Here is a 15,921-nt window from a genome sequence, read left to right on the forward strand (position 1 = left end):
TAGATATAGATATATATATGTGTATGTGCATTTGTGTAACCTGTCTTTAGTTGGAAGCACCTCTACCCACTTTATTATTTAAAAGAAATCACTTCAGGTTACTTAATTTTAGCTGAGGGAATTTGCCCACTCTGTGTTCTGGCTTTCACCTTTGGCACAGACCTTACAAAATGACCTTACTGCTTTAATTCTGTGTGCAGTGGGCACACCCTTCACTGGACTTTCAACCTGGGAACGGAGAGAGGGTGACCTGTAGTGTAACCATCTCACCCTTCCAAGGAGTGCAAGTGTGTCTGTTGCTGAGATCAGGGGTTCATTTGCCAGGAGAAGAGTGCAGTTGTATGAAAGCCTACAAAACTCAAGTTCGCTAAATTCCAGCTGAACTAACCAGCAGGAGGGGGAGGGGAGACGAGCTATTTCTGACGACCGCTGGAACTCCCACACATGGAGCCCAGAAGACGGTGTGTGTGTGTGTGTGTGTGTGTGTGTGTGTGTGTGTGTGTGTGTGTCAAAGGTGGAGAAGCAAGCACAGGCTGCTTGCCAAAGCAGAGCTGTTTGAGCCCTGACAGCGTCCCCTCGGGGCACATCCCTTCCTCGCTGGCCGCCTCACCTTACCTTGACCACGTCGTCGTTGAGATGCTTGGGGTCGCGGTTGACCAGGTCGATCTCCTTGGTGTGCGCGTCGTACACTTGCTTTTCGTTCATTTCGTCTGCCATGGTCTTGTTGTTGGGCTTGTAGATGTTGCCCTGTTCCCGGATGGGAACAGTGTAGAGATGTCCCTGCAGAGGGCGGACGGCCAGGAGAGGGAGAGTGGCACCGGCGGTGGGAAGAAATGTTCAAAAAGAAAAACAAGAGATCAGAAGTCAGCCGGGAGGCGGAACAAGCCCCAAGGCTCAAAATCGAACGAACCACTTCTACCAGTGGCTCCGCGCGCAGCCAGCTCCTTGGCGCCGCAGCTTTTTAAGAGGATCGGGGAGAGGACACCACACCCCTTCGTACCAGGCAGGGAGCGCCTGCCTCCCCCGCCCGCCGCCAGGGGTCAGGGCAAATCCCGCCGCGCAGTCCACTCTGGCCCCCGCCTAGCGCACGCCCAGCCCACTGTACCCTGCAGAGACCCCGGCAGCGGGGAGGGGGGGGACGGGACCCACCTCTGACTTCTCTCCAGCCCCTCTCCCTCACTCCGAGTGCTTCACCTGCTCCATTTTCCGGTCCTTGGACCCCATTCTCCCTCTCTCCATAATCCTTCCAGCTTCATCCTTAAGATTCAACTTGAACTCCCTGACCCATGGAGTATCCCCATTTCGTTGCTTCCTGCCGCGTCTCCCTAGCACCTGCCCTCATTACCCACCCTCCCTGTGCCCTCTTTGTCCTTCCACAGCTCCTCCAACCCCCGTGGTGCTTACAAGCCGCATACCCGTCTCTGGGCGTAGCCATGTGTCAGATCCCAAAACTTCCCTGGAACGATTATCTCACCTGCACTACTCTCCCGACCCACCCTCAGGTCACTCCCAGGCTGCCGACCGGTGGCTAAACGGCGGCTGCGTCTGGGAAAACGAGGTCTCCACTCCCGGGGGGAGGGAGGTTGGAAGGGGTGGTGGTAGTTGGGGGAAGGGAAGTGCGTCCCTCTCCAAACACCCCTGCCAGGCGCAGAGTTGCGGGAAGAATTCTTGAGGTGGCCTAAGAGCTTTGGAAAGTGCAAACACCGCGCACGCCGTCGCGGGGCCGGGCGGTCCAGGCGCCTGGCGGGGAGTCGCTGGGCCAGTCCTCAGGACTGCGGGTGAATGACCTCCCACCCAGATGCAGCTCTCCGCCTCCCAGCAGGCACGGGCCGGACCGTGGGGGTTCTGCAGGAAGGCAGCACCTGGGACCCCACCCAGAAACGCATCCTGGGTCAGGGAAACCCGACTTCAGGATCCCGAGTCCCCTTTTCCCTCTAGCTTAGCTCCCCCTTACCCCTCATCCCGAGCCCGTTCCCAGGAGGAAAACAGAACATTCCTGCCTCCTCTTCACCTCCCCGCCCAGGCCCATTCCTCAGCAGTGCCAGCGCAAGAGGAGTGCCCCGAAGTGGAGAGAGGGCTGGGGCGAGGAAAGCAGCCGGGGTATTTGGAGTGGGAGATAGCAGACGCAGGCACTCCTGGCGTGCCCGGCCCGGCGCGCACCACCCCAGCCTACCTCGGAGTCTACGTATTTGCCCCCAGACATGCTGGCCCGTAGCTGGATGAAGGCTCTGAGCAGATTTCCCTGGGCTGTGATTTAAGGGAACTGAGGAAGGAAGATCTTGTATTGTATGGGGAAAAAAAAAAGGCGCTGGCGGGGGGCGGTGGCTGGGAGGGAGCCTCCTGGCCGCGGGCCAAGGGCTTGTTCGGCTGGGGGTTGGCTGGGACGTGCGCAGCGCCGGGTCTGGGCACATCCCAGAGGTTCTGGCAGCAGAGGGCGAGAATCGCCCGCCGGGGCCACAGAGCAGTGAGAAAGCGTTTCACTGTCGCTGGGCTGCTTGGGCGGGTATTGTAAACCCAGGGCAACATTTTCCTAGTTAGGAACCGCTGAGAGGAGTCCTGGGGAGAGCGAGTCTTTTCTCAGAGCATCATCCCAGCAGGGGTGGAGAGTGGAGAGAGCCCAGAATAGGCACCCGAGCTTCCACAAGAATCCTGCGCGGTTCTCAGCCGTGTCTTCCTATCGCCCTAAGCCATGTCTGTTCCATCGCTGCCTCAGACACAACTATCACCCGTTTCACAGAGGAAGGGATGAAAAATGGCGCGGAACCTTTAGGTGCATTTCACATCGAAACACTAGGAAGGAATCTGTGTGGGTGCGATGTGGGGTGTGTTTTCGGGGACACTGCTTTACATTTAGTCGTTGTGGATGGAAACTTGGAGGAAGCAAGCATGCAGAATCGAAAGTTTCCCAACGCCTTCTGAAACGTCTCCCAAACGATTTGAAATAAGAAATAAAAATATTAAACTTTTCTATAATTTTATTACTGATCTTTTCTGGAACAAAGGATATTCATGCCAACAGGTCAGGCCATCGTTACAAAACAGGTAAAATATTTACAATTGTAGGAATATTTCATTGGAGCTTCAGGTTTACTAGAGGTGATTTTTTTAAAAAAAATATGCTTGGTTGTGAGCTGAGGGAGAGTTCACTTTTCTACTAATTGATTAGAATTCTAAAAATTGTTAGTAATTAAAATATTTTATCTATTCCTGAATTGGGGGCTTCTTTCTTTACCTTATTATAAAGTAGCACAAGATGAATTACACAACAATCAGTCACTTTTACTTTGGGATTATAGTATATCAGGAAATTCATTATCCAAAAGTGGAAAGGATTTTTTTTACTTAAGTTTCCATATACAATAAAAAGTCAAATTATGACTTGAAATAAAAAACCTGGGAATATACCTAAAGGGACACATGTTACATTTAAAATACTGGCAGCCTAGAAAAGGGAATGTGGGAGGGCACTAAAGGAGGAGGAAAAGGAGAAAGAGGATGGAACCCTTAGAGTTAATTATCTAGTTATAGAGAGGACATGAACATATAAGAACTACAAAAGACAGCCTCTTATTTATAGCAAAAAGGCAATAAATTTTAAGAAAAGAATCAGTTTCATCTACGTAGCTGGAAGCAGGTCACAAATGTTGGCATGAATTTAATTATGCTGGCTAATCATCATGAGAATACCAAAGATTTTCCAAATTTGGTCTTTCTTCATTTTATTTCTGCTAAATTGTATTTCTAAATTCTTTGAACAAATTGTGTGTTAACAAACATGATATGCTAGAAAAGGGTGGTGTCAGGGTCCATGTGTTGTGTAGTGCCCAGTCCACTTCTAATGATTGCTAGAACATTGCTGTTCATCTAAGTCTTCCTTCATAAATGCTGGCTGCAAAGCAGTTGGGGTTATGTTCTATGGAAAAATGTGGAAACCGTTTCCCATCTATTGTTATTCAGTCTTCAGCTGCGATGAGTAATCTTGACTGTGAAAAAAGTCAACAGGAACAGGGAGAAAGCATGTCCTGCATTCCAGCAAGAAATGGACTTTCTGGGGAGGCCTGTGAGTGAATGCTTAACTAGTACTCAAAGGAGGGAAAGCAGCCTTCTTGGCCAAGTCCAAGGCCAAGCGGAATCAACAGCAGCACACGGGATCATAATGATCAGTGAAGCGTTGTCAGTGCCAAAATGAATTCTTAATGAGAGGAAAACCCACAGATCTTCATTAACCTGCCTCAACAAGAAGCTGGCATCGGGGAGAAACAGATCTTAGTCCAGTTATAATAGCTGAGAATTGGTTCACACTTTATGAGAAATTGAAAAAAAAAAGAAGCATTATTAGCACAGCACAAGCATTGAAATGAATAGGTGATGTAAAGAAAAACAAAATATTTTTTCTTTGATACCCACGCAGATAACTTTAGGCTTGGAGGCAAGTTAATAACTTTCTCCAAATCATTTACTAAAAAATGGGTACATGGCAACACATTTGCCCTCTTTTTTTTTTTTAAACCAGTGTTAAAGGTCAGCTCGTATATTATGTGTTACTAAAAATACAGAGCTAAAGGGGACACATCCAAATTAGCCATCTTAGAGATGAGAATACTGAAGTTTAAATATACAAAAATGATTTGTCCTTACAGAGTTTTGTGGGGTAATGCAACATTGCAGGTTGGTAGATAACTGTAGCACCTTTAATTTAGGGGACATGGACTCCTAAGTGGTCTGGGAAGGGCCTGCTCAGGGCAAGATGGTGATCTTAGCTGCCTTTTGTGTTCTCTCTCTCCTCTCAAGACCCCCTGACCCCATGGCACAGCTGTCTCTCTCCCTTCCCACCACTCTTCCCAGGTCCTCTTCCCAGGTCCTCTTCGTACTCTCAGGTGGCCCCATCTAATTCCCACTTTAGGGTTAGGAATCTAAGGTGGGATCACTTATAATGATAATCAAGGTTTTGAGAAGTAGGTATCTTTCTAACATTTTCCAATATGCAGAAGCTGAGGCTGCCCAAATGTGCCTTTGTTGATGAGTTCAGAAAAAGGAGTATAGCTTGGATTATAAGTAGAATTATCACTTGGCATGATATAAAAAAAAAATTAATAACCAATATGGCAGAACCATCTAGCAGTCATTCCAGACTTGGGTCCCCACACTGGAGCTGTGCTCCAGTCTTGCTGGCTACTTGCTGGCTGCTCATTGGGAGGGTGGGGGCCCTTAGAAGAAGGGTGACAGGGGAGGGGTTCAGGGAGTGCCTGTTTACATGCAAATACACAAATGTCAATAATTTTACAATCTGTGTTCAGCTGAATATTTACCCTGATTATCACCATCACCACCTCTCACACCTTCCCCTATTCACCTCCATTCACTGAATTCCATTCAGGCCTTGTTCCCATACCTTCCATACTTCTTCCATACTTTCCATTTTACGAGGTGTGATCAAAAGATATGGTGAATGTTTAAATTATAAAAAATTTATTACAGTGAAAGACACACTGCCATTAATCCCCCTCACTTCGAACACATTTATCCTGTCGTTCTTGCCACTTTCTGAAGCAGCTCTGGAAGTCCTCTTTCGTGAATGTCGTTAGTTGCACTGTCATGGCTGCCTCGATGTCCTGAATCATTTTGACTTTGGGGAAGAGCCAGGAGTCACAGGGTGCCAGATCCAGTGAATAAGGAGGATAAGGACACATCGTAATGTTTTTATTTGACAGAAATTGCCGTACCAGAAGCGATGTGTGACATGGAGTGTTGTCATGATGGAAACTGCCCATTTCTCAGGCCATTTTCTACACACATTGTTTTTTAAATGCTCTAATAAGATGATCTTCATGGTCACGGCAGCATCACCATGAAATAATTTTAACCCTCCTGTGTTTCTTTAGCACTTTTTTGCAGTTTGAAACAAAATTTCATGTTAATGCGTTGTTCATGATCTATGATTTATGGCACACTTTAAAACACACCTTCTCTCTATCGTAGCTCACACCCACCGACAGCACCGAGCAAGTTGAAACTTGTCACACACTGTTACTAAGGTTCCATGCGCTGCTTTCCATTTGATGGCACTTGGCAGCAGCATTCACCATAGTTTTTTTTTTTTTTTTTTAAAGATTTTATTGGGGGAGGGGAACAGGACTTTATTGGGGAACAGTGTGTACTTCCGGAACTTTTCCAAGTCAAGTTGTTGTCCTTTCAATGTTAGTTGTGGAGGGCGCAGCTCAGCTCCAGGTCCAGTTGCCATTGTTAGTTGCAGGGGGCAGAGCCCACCATCCCTTGTGGGAATCGAACAGACAACCTTATGGCTGAGAGTACGCGCTCCAACCAACTGAACCATCTGGGAGCTCAGTGGCAGCTCATTGACTTCATTCTAATGGCAAAGGGCACAGCTCACTGGCCCATGTGGGAATCAAGCCAGCAGCCCCTTTGCCCAGAGCTGGTGCTCTAACCAACTGAGCCACCCGCCCACCCCTCACTGTGATCACAAGGTGATCACACCTCGTATACATGGAAAGATACTACTTTTTAGAAGAAAGCTTGCCTCATTAGCTGACCCTTTCCTATTTTGGTTCTGATTTGAAGGCTCCACTGGAATCGTCCTCGATTTGAGGGTTTCCATTTTCAGTATTTTAAATTTTATTTTCTTTAAAAAAATAAACAACTATTTCTATATTTTAAAAAAAGCAAACAAAGGTGTCTGAGAAAGTATTCTTTTCATGCTATCTCTTTAATTTAGTTCGACCTTTTAAATTTGTAAAATGAAAAAATGTAATTGACATTTACCCAATAGGGTGCTGTGAACAGCTGATGAGGTGACACCTTTAAAGCCTGAGGACACTGCCACGCTTACGACAGATATAGGCTTAAGGGTATAAATTCAGTCTACAGATTCAGGATTGGAAGAAATGTATTTAAAGTATTTTTATCATAATTAGTTCACCATCCAAATACAGAAAATAGTATAATGAACGCCTACCATCAAGCCTGATCAAATAATATCATTTTGCCTTACTTGCTTCAGACTTTTTAAAGTGGAAACATTCTAGATACTATCGAAGTCCCTTGTGATGTGAAACGTTCTCTTTCTCTATAACTGAACTTAATTTCTTTAACAAAACTCCAATTCCTTCAGGTGGCAGAACCTTCATCTCGGTCAATTCCTAGTTTCTTCCAGTTTGCTGGGGTTGCATCTCCATTCCAGAGGCTTAGTTAATTAATGCATTGCCAGGAAATCTCGGGGTGGGTCTGGGGAGAGGCTCTTCCTTAGCTGTGTGTCTTGGGTCTGCAGATAGGTACATCATTCTATCTGTCCTTGGTCACTGATCCATTCAAGACCCTGCTACAAAGCCCTTCATACGTGCCCAGGGCTGGAGACACTTTTTGCTCCTTCTGTCCTTCTCTTGGGGCTCTGTGCGAGTCTGACTGATGACTCCGCGTGGGCAGGCAGGGTGCAGTATCACAGAGCCCCCCATGGTGAAGGTGGTGTGGAGAGAACAACCACTGGGCCGTGGTACAGAGAAACCTGGGAGGTCGCTGCTTCCGGGGACCCTCCCCAGAGGCAGGAGGCATGGTGTCTCTGCTCTTCGATCCTCCTAACTAATCTGGGCCCGTGCTAAGGACACACAAAGTGTCAAAAATTACTGTGCTTATTTTCCCAATTTCCTCTCTATTGAGCAGAAATCCTTGCTCATGCATCACCCAACAAGTTTTTATGTCCTGAATTCTCCCAGGACAAAGGCTTTTGGAATCAAGATTTTCTTCTGTAATAATCCTTCCCTAGGCACGGGGATGGGTGGGGCAGGGGAAGGCACAGGGGCACCCAGTGAAGAACATCAGTAAGCATTTCAAAACCAGCATTGTTCACCAGGTTTCTTCTTTCCTTTCAACTCAGTCCTGTCAAGATTTTGCCAGTAACATCTCTTAAGATATAGCTGGTATTTCTGAAATATAACAAACCTTCAAACGCAAATTCCAAATATATAATTGTAGAACTTCTGCCAATATTTATATTTCACTGATAGCCTTGCATTAGGGCTTTTATCGTTCCAATTATCTCAAAATATTGATAGTGGAAAACTATGTCTGGCCTTTAGCCATTGCTATGTCAGTTTACTTTAAATTTTCTTTTCAAATCTTTTGTTAGTCAAAACTAAATTGATCTGACTGGGTATTTAACTTTCTTGGGAAAACTTTTGGGTAGCCAATCCTGTGTAGAAAAGTGCAATTCTTTCTGGTGTGCTAACTAAATCTGGTAAAGGTATTATAAGTACTACATCAGTGCAGATGAAGCTTTATAGCTATGTCTGAATGATATCATAACAGCTAATTAAAAGTGAAAGATGATGAAACAACACTTTTTTCATCATATATTTAACAGACATTTTAAAACTGAAATTTAGGGTGTATCAATCAATTATTGCTACCATAATTCGGCACAAAGTACTACAAAACTCAGTGGCTCTAAACAATCATGCATTCTTACAGAGCTATGGGTTGAAAGGGCTGGGGCTCGGCTGATCTCTGCTGTGGTGGCTGGGGCAGCTCGGCTTCTCACTGCAGGCTGTGCTGGCTCTGCTCCCTGCGTCTCTCATACTCCTGGATCAGCAAGCTATTTGGAGTAGGTTCTTCTCCTGATCCAAGAAGTGGCAGTTGCACAAGAGGAAAACTATGCAAGGCTCCTAGAAACCTAGATTTGGACATAGCATGTTGTCACTTCTGCCCCCTTCTGTTGGTCAAGGCAAGTCCTGTGTGACCCAACCCAAAGTCAAGGGTGGGGGAGGTAAATACATCAATGATGAGGCAGGCCCTGGCAAAGGTGTGAATACAGCAAGGTGTGAAAATCCTAAATCTACATCAAATGTGTGTCATTAGAGGCTGGTTTTTGGCTTTCAGTTTTAATCTGAATTCTGAGATATATCCTTTGCCATCTTTTATTTCATTCTCAGGAAGCTTTATATAGCATTAAAAATCTTTCCATTAAACAGTTGATAAGGGGGGAAAAATTCCCTAACCTTAAATTAAATACAAACTTCTATATGAGGATTCTCAAATACGATGTTTGACAGAGGGCCCAGATACGTCACAAGATATATTCTCTTATCTTAAAACAGAATGTGACTTTCAAGGCAGCTGACAATTTGTCTTACTTTCAAAAAATTAGGCCATCATCTTATTATCACCATCATTATTATTGTTCTGGATTTAGAACTCAATCTGATGAAATTTGTGATTTTCTTTAGAAATTTTATTTCTAAAAGTAGGTATTCAACATTTACAGACTTGCTTTTTTCTTTTATCTGAAAATATTTTTTCTTTGAGATTTTTTCACAAATTACATTAAAAACAATCATAACAATCTGATTTGTTAGCATGCAAGTAATCTAAATATTGAGAAAATGTTAAATAAGAAAACACAAATCACACTGAGTTCTTTTTACATTGTGCTCACAGACCAAGCAAAATTGCAAGTCAATTCACCATCTCATCATGATGACATACAAAAATCAAACTAACTGCCATGAAGTCGGATGATCTACCTACCTTGACTATTTTAATAACTGGATTATACCAGCCCTACCAAAATAATTGTTCTAGCATTCTTCAAAGAGAGGGACTCTTAGTCTAAACATTAGTATAACCAGGGGTTAAGGTATTCAGAAAGCTTAGAATGAGAGGTATATAAATATTTGGCACATTTTTTCAGCTGGATAGTTTTATATCAATAATAAAAGTAATAATTACATCCTATCTAATCAAAGACTTAAAATATTTAATATAAGTCTTGGGAATAGCAATTTACATAAAAATTGGAGTCAAGTCGTGAACAGATTATTACACTACATCGAGTTGGGAGTGCTGCCTTAGGCAGAAAGAATAGGGCTGCGGCGAGGGAGGGGGAGGAAAGACGGCGACAAAGGAGAGAGGAGATGAGGTCATTCTTAAGGAAAGGTGCAGCCGCCAGACAGGTGAGCACTACATTTTGGGGGCGGAGAGCAGACCAGGACGCCATCTTGCTGCCCAAGATGCACCTTAGCTAATTGTAATGGATTCTAATATCATTAGCATTCCAGGCAGGGAAAAGCTCTACCACCTGTGCTGCCATGACAGTTCCAACAAAAGCCAGATAAGGACAAAGATCCCTTCCTCTGACCGGAAGGAGGGAGGTCAGTGAAGTCCCTCCTGGGAAAGCCTATAATGCCACCCCTAAATTTCGAATATTTCACATCCCCATTTTGAGGGTAATAAATTCCTAAGCCCCTTTTCTCTTCTCCAGGCTGCCTGCTCTCCGTTTTTGAGAGTGCACTGTCCTGCTTTAGTAAATTCACTGCTTGATTTGCTTATTTGGTGCGCCCTTGAATTCTTTCCTGTGGTGTTCACCAGGAACCCATTTTCTGGCAACAAGAGAAGTAGAGTATTTATATATGTGGACAATGACTACACGTCCTCCTATTCAAGGGAAACAATATCATGACGACCCTTTAGAAATATGGAAGCTCCATAAATCTTATCCAATGTGATTCTCAGAAAACTTAATAGAACAAATTATAATATAATATGGTATAATATAATGTGATATAATCTGAGATATTTACACTTTATAGTGTACTATTAGTACTAGTGTTTAAGCAGCACACTAGAAACATCACATTTTATTTTAACAAATAATTAATTTAAACATCCGAATTTGACTGTAATGAAATGATAAAAAATAAAAATGACATTAGCCCCTGAATACGACCATGAAATTATATATAAAATTTCTGTATTTTTCTTAAGTTAATGTAAATGTTTGGGAGGCGTCCTCTAGAAAAGCCCTTTGTTTTGTACCAACCCATCTGGCTTTAAGTCAGAGCTCCATTATTTAACAAAGGAAACTCTCTTTCCTTTTGGCCCTTTCCCTACTAAATAAACTATTGACCAGGAGTTGCTTTTATTTGGGGGAAATTTATCTCCACTACCACTAGTTTCAACATAACGATGCTTAATCATAAAGTATTTCACTCTTTAAAAAACATATAAGTTCATATTGACTGGTCATTAAGTGGTCTTGTCTTTATGGAGAACTTTATTTTCTTATAATCAGATGATGAGTGTTTTTTCACTAATTCCAGAGAAAATTTGTGATCGCAACATCAGCTTTTGTAAGTACTGAAGAACGGACTTAATTCTGCACTGATGACTTTGCCTCTGATCAATTCAGCTACTTAGAAGAGAATGGGAATGTGTTTTAAAGCAGGTGTGTGTGAGGAGGTATTATAAAGACCGTAAAATCTTTTTGTAGGGAAAAAAAAGAAAAAAGATTTCTCTGTCACTCTCTTCTTTTCTCTGTCTGCAGCTGCGTCGTCTTTGTCTCTCTCTGTGTCTTGCTCAAGCTGATTACTAGAGCCTTGCTTCTCAAAGTGTGGTCTGGGCACCTGCAGTACCAGCATGGCCTGAGCACTTGTTAGAAACTAGAATCTCTGGCAATTTCAGATTTATTGAACCCAAATCTGCAGTTTAGTAAGGTCCCCAGTTGTTTGTATGCACATCAAGCTCTCATAAGCAGTGATTTACAGGAAACTTGAAAATACACATTTTCTGAAGATGTTTTAAAAGACAGGAGTTGTGCCAGCAGATGCCACATTCCTATATAAGAGCTGTAAGGGAAGAACAACTCCCCACAAATACGTGCGGAGCATTGACATCACTGGAAGAGCAGTAGAACTGCAGTTTAGATGACTTGCAGGGAATCCCGACTCCACAGGAGGAAGTTACATACTGTTAAAGAAATATTTGTAAGCAAATTGAAGGAAGCATGTTCAAGGGGGAAACCTACAGGCTAAGTTGGCCAAGTTGCTTGCAGGGAACTGGCAGTTCTTTTCATTTCTATAAACTGAAGACTTCTTGGAATGTGAAATGAAGAATTACAAACTGGGCAGCAGCCAAAGTGATTGTTTTTCTTTTTTTCTTTTCTTTATTTTTTATTTTATTATATTATTATTATTATTATTATTATTGTTGTTGTTGTTATTATTATTATTATTATTATTATTATTATTATTATTATTTTGCTACGCAAGGGCCTGAGCTATAATAAACTCTAGTTTGGGTATCAGCCGCACCCAAAAGGTATTGGCCTGAGGCAAGAGTTAGGCAGCACTGGCCCATCAAGTTTAGAAGACAGAGCTGTTCCACAGAGCCTGCTTCGAAGTAGGTAAGCCAAACCCATCCTGCACCAGGAAGCCTTTCATGCTGGGCAAACTTCTTTGCAGATGTCCAGTTCTGACTATTTCTTCAACTCTAAGAATCATAACACCTTTAAATGAATCCCTAGTTCATCCTGCACATAGAATAAGCCTACATCTGATCTGTCTCAAGTGGATTAATGCTCATTATTCCCAAAGTTTTTTTAGGGAAAATACAATATTCTTTTTGTCATTTCCCTGTTTGAGTATATCTATGATCAAATTTGTGTGTGTGTGTGTGTGTGTGTGTGTGTGTGTGCCTACTCTAACAAGATTACCACTTAAGATAACTCCACTTAAGCTTTCTGTCTCAGAAAAAATATTTTTAATAAAAGTCATTTTTTGTAGAATATTTTTTCGTGTTTCACGTGGCCATTTAACCACCATTAGGACAAATGATACCAATAACTCTGGTTCTTTTTTTTAGGAGTCTATTTTCACATTTTTAATCATCATAGAATCTTCCTCTGGTATATAAATAATTCAGTTGATTGCTCACGTGTTTCTTCTACATGATAACAACATGGTTGTTTTGGTGTTTTGTTTCCAATACTTTGATCATGCCCTTTCCTCCTCTCCTTCCTCCCCCTTCATGGAGCCTGCACATGGAGCCCCTGAGATTGATTGAATAAGCTCGATACTCTGTGGAGATTTTCATCTTGTTCACATTATCTAACCCTAAACAATGTATGCTATCGCTATGACTGCCTCAGCGAGGTCATATGTAACCAGGAGAGGAAGGGTTGGTTACATCTTATGTTTTTTTATATATATTCCAATGTCATGACTTCTCCTTTTCAACATTGCTCCCTATTTTGATATTGACTAGTTTCCTGCTATCTTTTTGTGAGAAAACGTATGAAAAAAATATTTGCGATTGCAGACATTTTCGTTTGGCGATTTCTTTATTTTGGTGCATTGTAGTTTACACAGTTTCAATCAGAAAGAATATCAAACTTTGTTAGATCATTTAAGACCAAGTTCTAAAGACAATAAAATCATATTGTGATCATATTGTGATTCAATTCATTTTTCTTTGTCTCATAGCAAAACATTGTAAACCTTCACCCTTTAAAGCCATAAATAGTCAATTAACTGGACTGGATGAGAAAGGAAGGAGGAGAAAGAGGAATGGAAGAGAAGAGTGAAAGTATCTGTGATAGCCATTGTCAGTGATGCAAAATATAAAGTCCATGCTCTACGATAGGGGTCCAGCCCAGCCATTATTGCACAGAACAGACCGCGTTAGTATATTAGATATGAGTGAAAAATTAGAGAAAAAATGAGCATGGGGATCACAATATACTTCAATCCAGTTTTTCTGCTTTTGAAAATTTATTATGAGAAAATTACCCTATAGGAGGAAAATAAATTTGCATATGGTTTTCCTTGGGATTTCCAAGATAAAATCACTGACAATAACATCGCATCACATATTAAAAGATGTACAAACTGACAAGAAATTTCCAACCAAATGAAGAAAGATACAAAATATGGCCTCTATCTAGAAAAATATATGCTTAGCCTAAATAGAAATTATTACTGTAATTATTAATATTTTGTGTCAAGGAATGTAGTATTGACAAATATTGTGTTATTTACACATATTAAGAAAGTCTTTGTTAAAGGTAGTAAAATTTTATGAAATTTTCAAAATATGGGAATAATGGCACTTGAAAAAAACACGTTTTCTGCATTAGCCAAGTGTAGGGCTGTGGGGACAGAGCCCCAGAAAGCAGTTTCCAGGCTCTCGGCCTCATGTGGAAAGGTGCTGGCTCAGGTAAGAGATAGCCGTCAGCTGTAGCTGGTTGGCCGTCAGCTGTAACTATTGAGCCATTGGCCACTAATATAACTGCCGCGGCTACAGAGGGAAGTCGAGGAGAGAGGAAGAGAGAGGAGGAGACTGAAGGAGAGTGGAGGAGAGTCGGTCAGTTGGCAGCAAAGCGGACAGCAGGTCGCACGTCGTGTACACCCAGCCTCCAGTGAGACCATAGTGGTGTGACTCCCCTACCTGTGGCTCCGTGGGTGTTCCTTTTTGGCCTCACCATGTCCTGAGTTCTTGTGTGGGGAGTGGGACCAGAGACCCCACAGGCCGCCCCACGTGACAACTGGCGCAGCGAGCAGGGTCCCCTGCATGACAAGGGCTTAGAGCGCAGATTATACAGATAAGGAGAGCATGTGCCTGGGAAAGCAGGGTATAGGGCTCGGGAGGGCTCGAGGGTGAGATGGGGACAGAGTGAGGAGGATACAGGGAGTCCAGATACCAGCCTGAGAGGAACTCTCACCACTGAGGACCTGGAACTGACTGCACTGGTGGGGGAAAAAGTGCTTCTCAGAGCATGAAAGGTGACGTGACTGAACGATAAAGGAAAAGAAGGAGAACAAGTCACTGAAATGGCCATGAACACATTCTGGAAACAGAATATTTCTAAAAGATAATCTCTATAGGGATCAAGAGGCTGAATTCTGGTGTCAGATTCTCTTGGCTCAAATCCTGACTTCCGGTGTGATCTTGGGAAAATTCTTCAAGTTCAGGGCATCAGTTTCCTCACCTGAGAAACGGGATGATAATAGAACCGCCATCGACAGAGGTATTATGCAGATTAAATACATATCCAGCAGGTAATAAATGTTCAACAAACGTAAATGTTATTGTTTGTACCAGAGATCAGGGTTCCCACAGATTTCCTCCTCAGTAGAAGAAACATGTTAATCCTTGCCGTTTGACTCACTGGGAAATGCTGTGTTTATCTTTGCAACTTTCCAATGACTCCTTGTTTCACTGCCCCAGTTAGCTGACAGGCAGTTGGCTGGAACTGGTGCGCCATTCAGCTAGAGAAGCAGGTCCTGCCGCCTGTCCTCCTCTCCCCTTTTGTTACTGGCAGCTGCTCGATTACAAGCTACTCAGAGGCAGGGAAAGAAAAGAATGTTCCAAAGATGACCTGTTGCTCCCATCTCTTCCTGATCCATTTAAGTCTGGGAGAAATATTTGCCCTTGGTTACGTGCTGTTTCCCACTCTGACTCATGCCTCTTCCTTTCTCTCTTCATTCTCCACCCTTACCTTTTCCTATAATGGCAAAACGACTTCTCCAGCCGTGTAGCCAAGCCGAGTGACCTAACACGTCCTAGTGCAGGCAGATAGGTGTCTCTGTCCTATTTTTGGACAATTGTTGAAGTGGTATCCTCTGATTTCTCTGCTGCATGGTCTTCTTTCTTTGCCACAGATGCATTGCAGCAGTCAACAGCAGAGACGCGAGGTGGAAGAGAGACAGATGGTCACAGGTTGTAGTTCAGTGTTCGTTTCAGATTTGGCTCTTCTGCCACTGTCATTAGGGTCCTTGGTTTTAGCAGAGCCCTCATGCTCCTTCCCAGGGCCTTTTTCATTCAATGAGACATAGGCAACTTCCCCTTATGGAACAGTCTTGAGTGGACTTCCACTCCCTACACCCCTGTTCAATTCCATTTCTCCCTTCACTAGGAGTTTGGGGCATGGGTGTCCAGCAGCAAAACTGTGAAGGCTGAAGAGTGCGTCATTGGAGACGTCTGTTCTCCCTTTTCTGTCCTGATTTTCTCTTTGGTGGGATGTCTTTTAATCAATGTATGGTGCTCTCATAAGGCGCTTAGCTCAAGGCTCTTATACTTGAGTCCCTTCCGTAGCTTTCAATCTCCTCCTTTCAGATTGTCCTTTCACATTGAAGT

General features: G+C 43.2%; 1 protein-coding gene across 2 annotated transcripts in view; it reads right to left on the bottom strand.

The window, feature by feature from the left end:
* CAV1 (caveolin 1) overlaps positions 1-2,478 on the bottom strand; it is a 37,379-nt gene extending 34,901 nt beyond the window's left edge. The window contains exons 1-2 of one of the 2 annotated variants that reach the window (XM_033098805.1): positions 2,174-2,478; positions 616-780 (exon numbers count right to left, since the gene is read on the bottom strand). In XM_033098805.1, coding sequence (XP_032954696.1) covers positions 616-780; positions 2,174-2,203 — 195 coding nt within the window. In that variant the 5' untranslated portion in view covers positions 2,204-2,478. Of the gene's footprint in view, positions 1-615; positions 781-1,474; positions 1,608-2,173 lie in introns of those variants that run through there. The other variant, XM_033098806.1, reaches the window with a different exon arrangement.
* Positions 2,479-15,921: the final 13,443 nt, after the last annotated feature.

This window comes from Rhinolophus ferrumequinum, chromosome 26 (genome assembly GCF_004115265.2).
Source record: "Rhinolophus ferrumequinum isolate MPI-CBG mRhiFer1 chromosome 26, mRhiFer1_v1.p, whole genome shotgun sequence".
In the NCBI taxonomy this organism is placed as follows: domain Eukaryota; kingdom Metazoa; phylum Chordata; class Mammalia; order Chiroptera; family Rhinolophidae; genus Rhinolophus; species Rhinolophus ferrumequinum.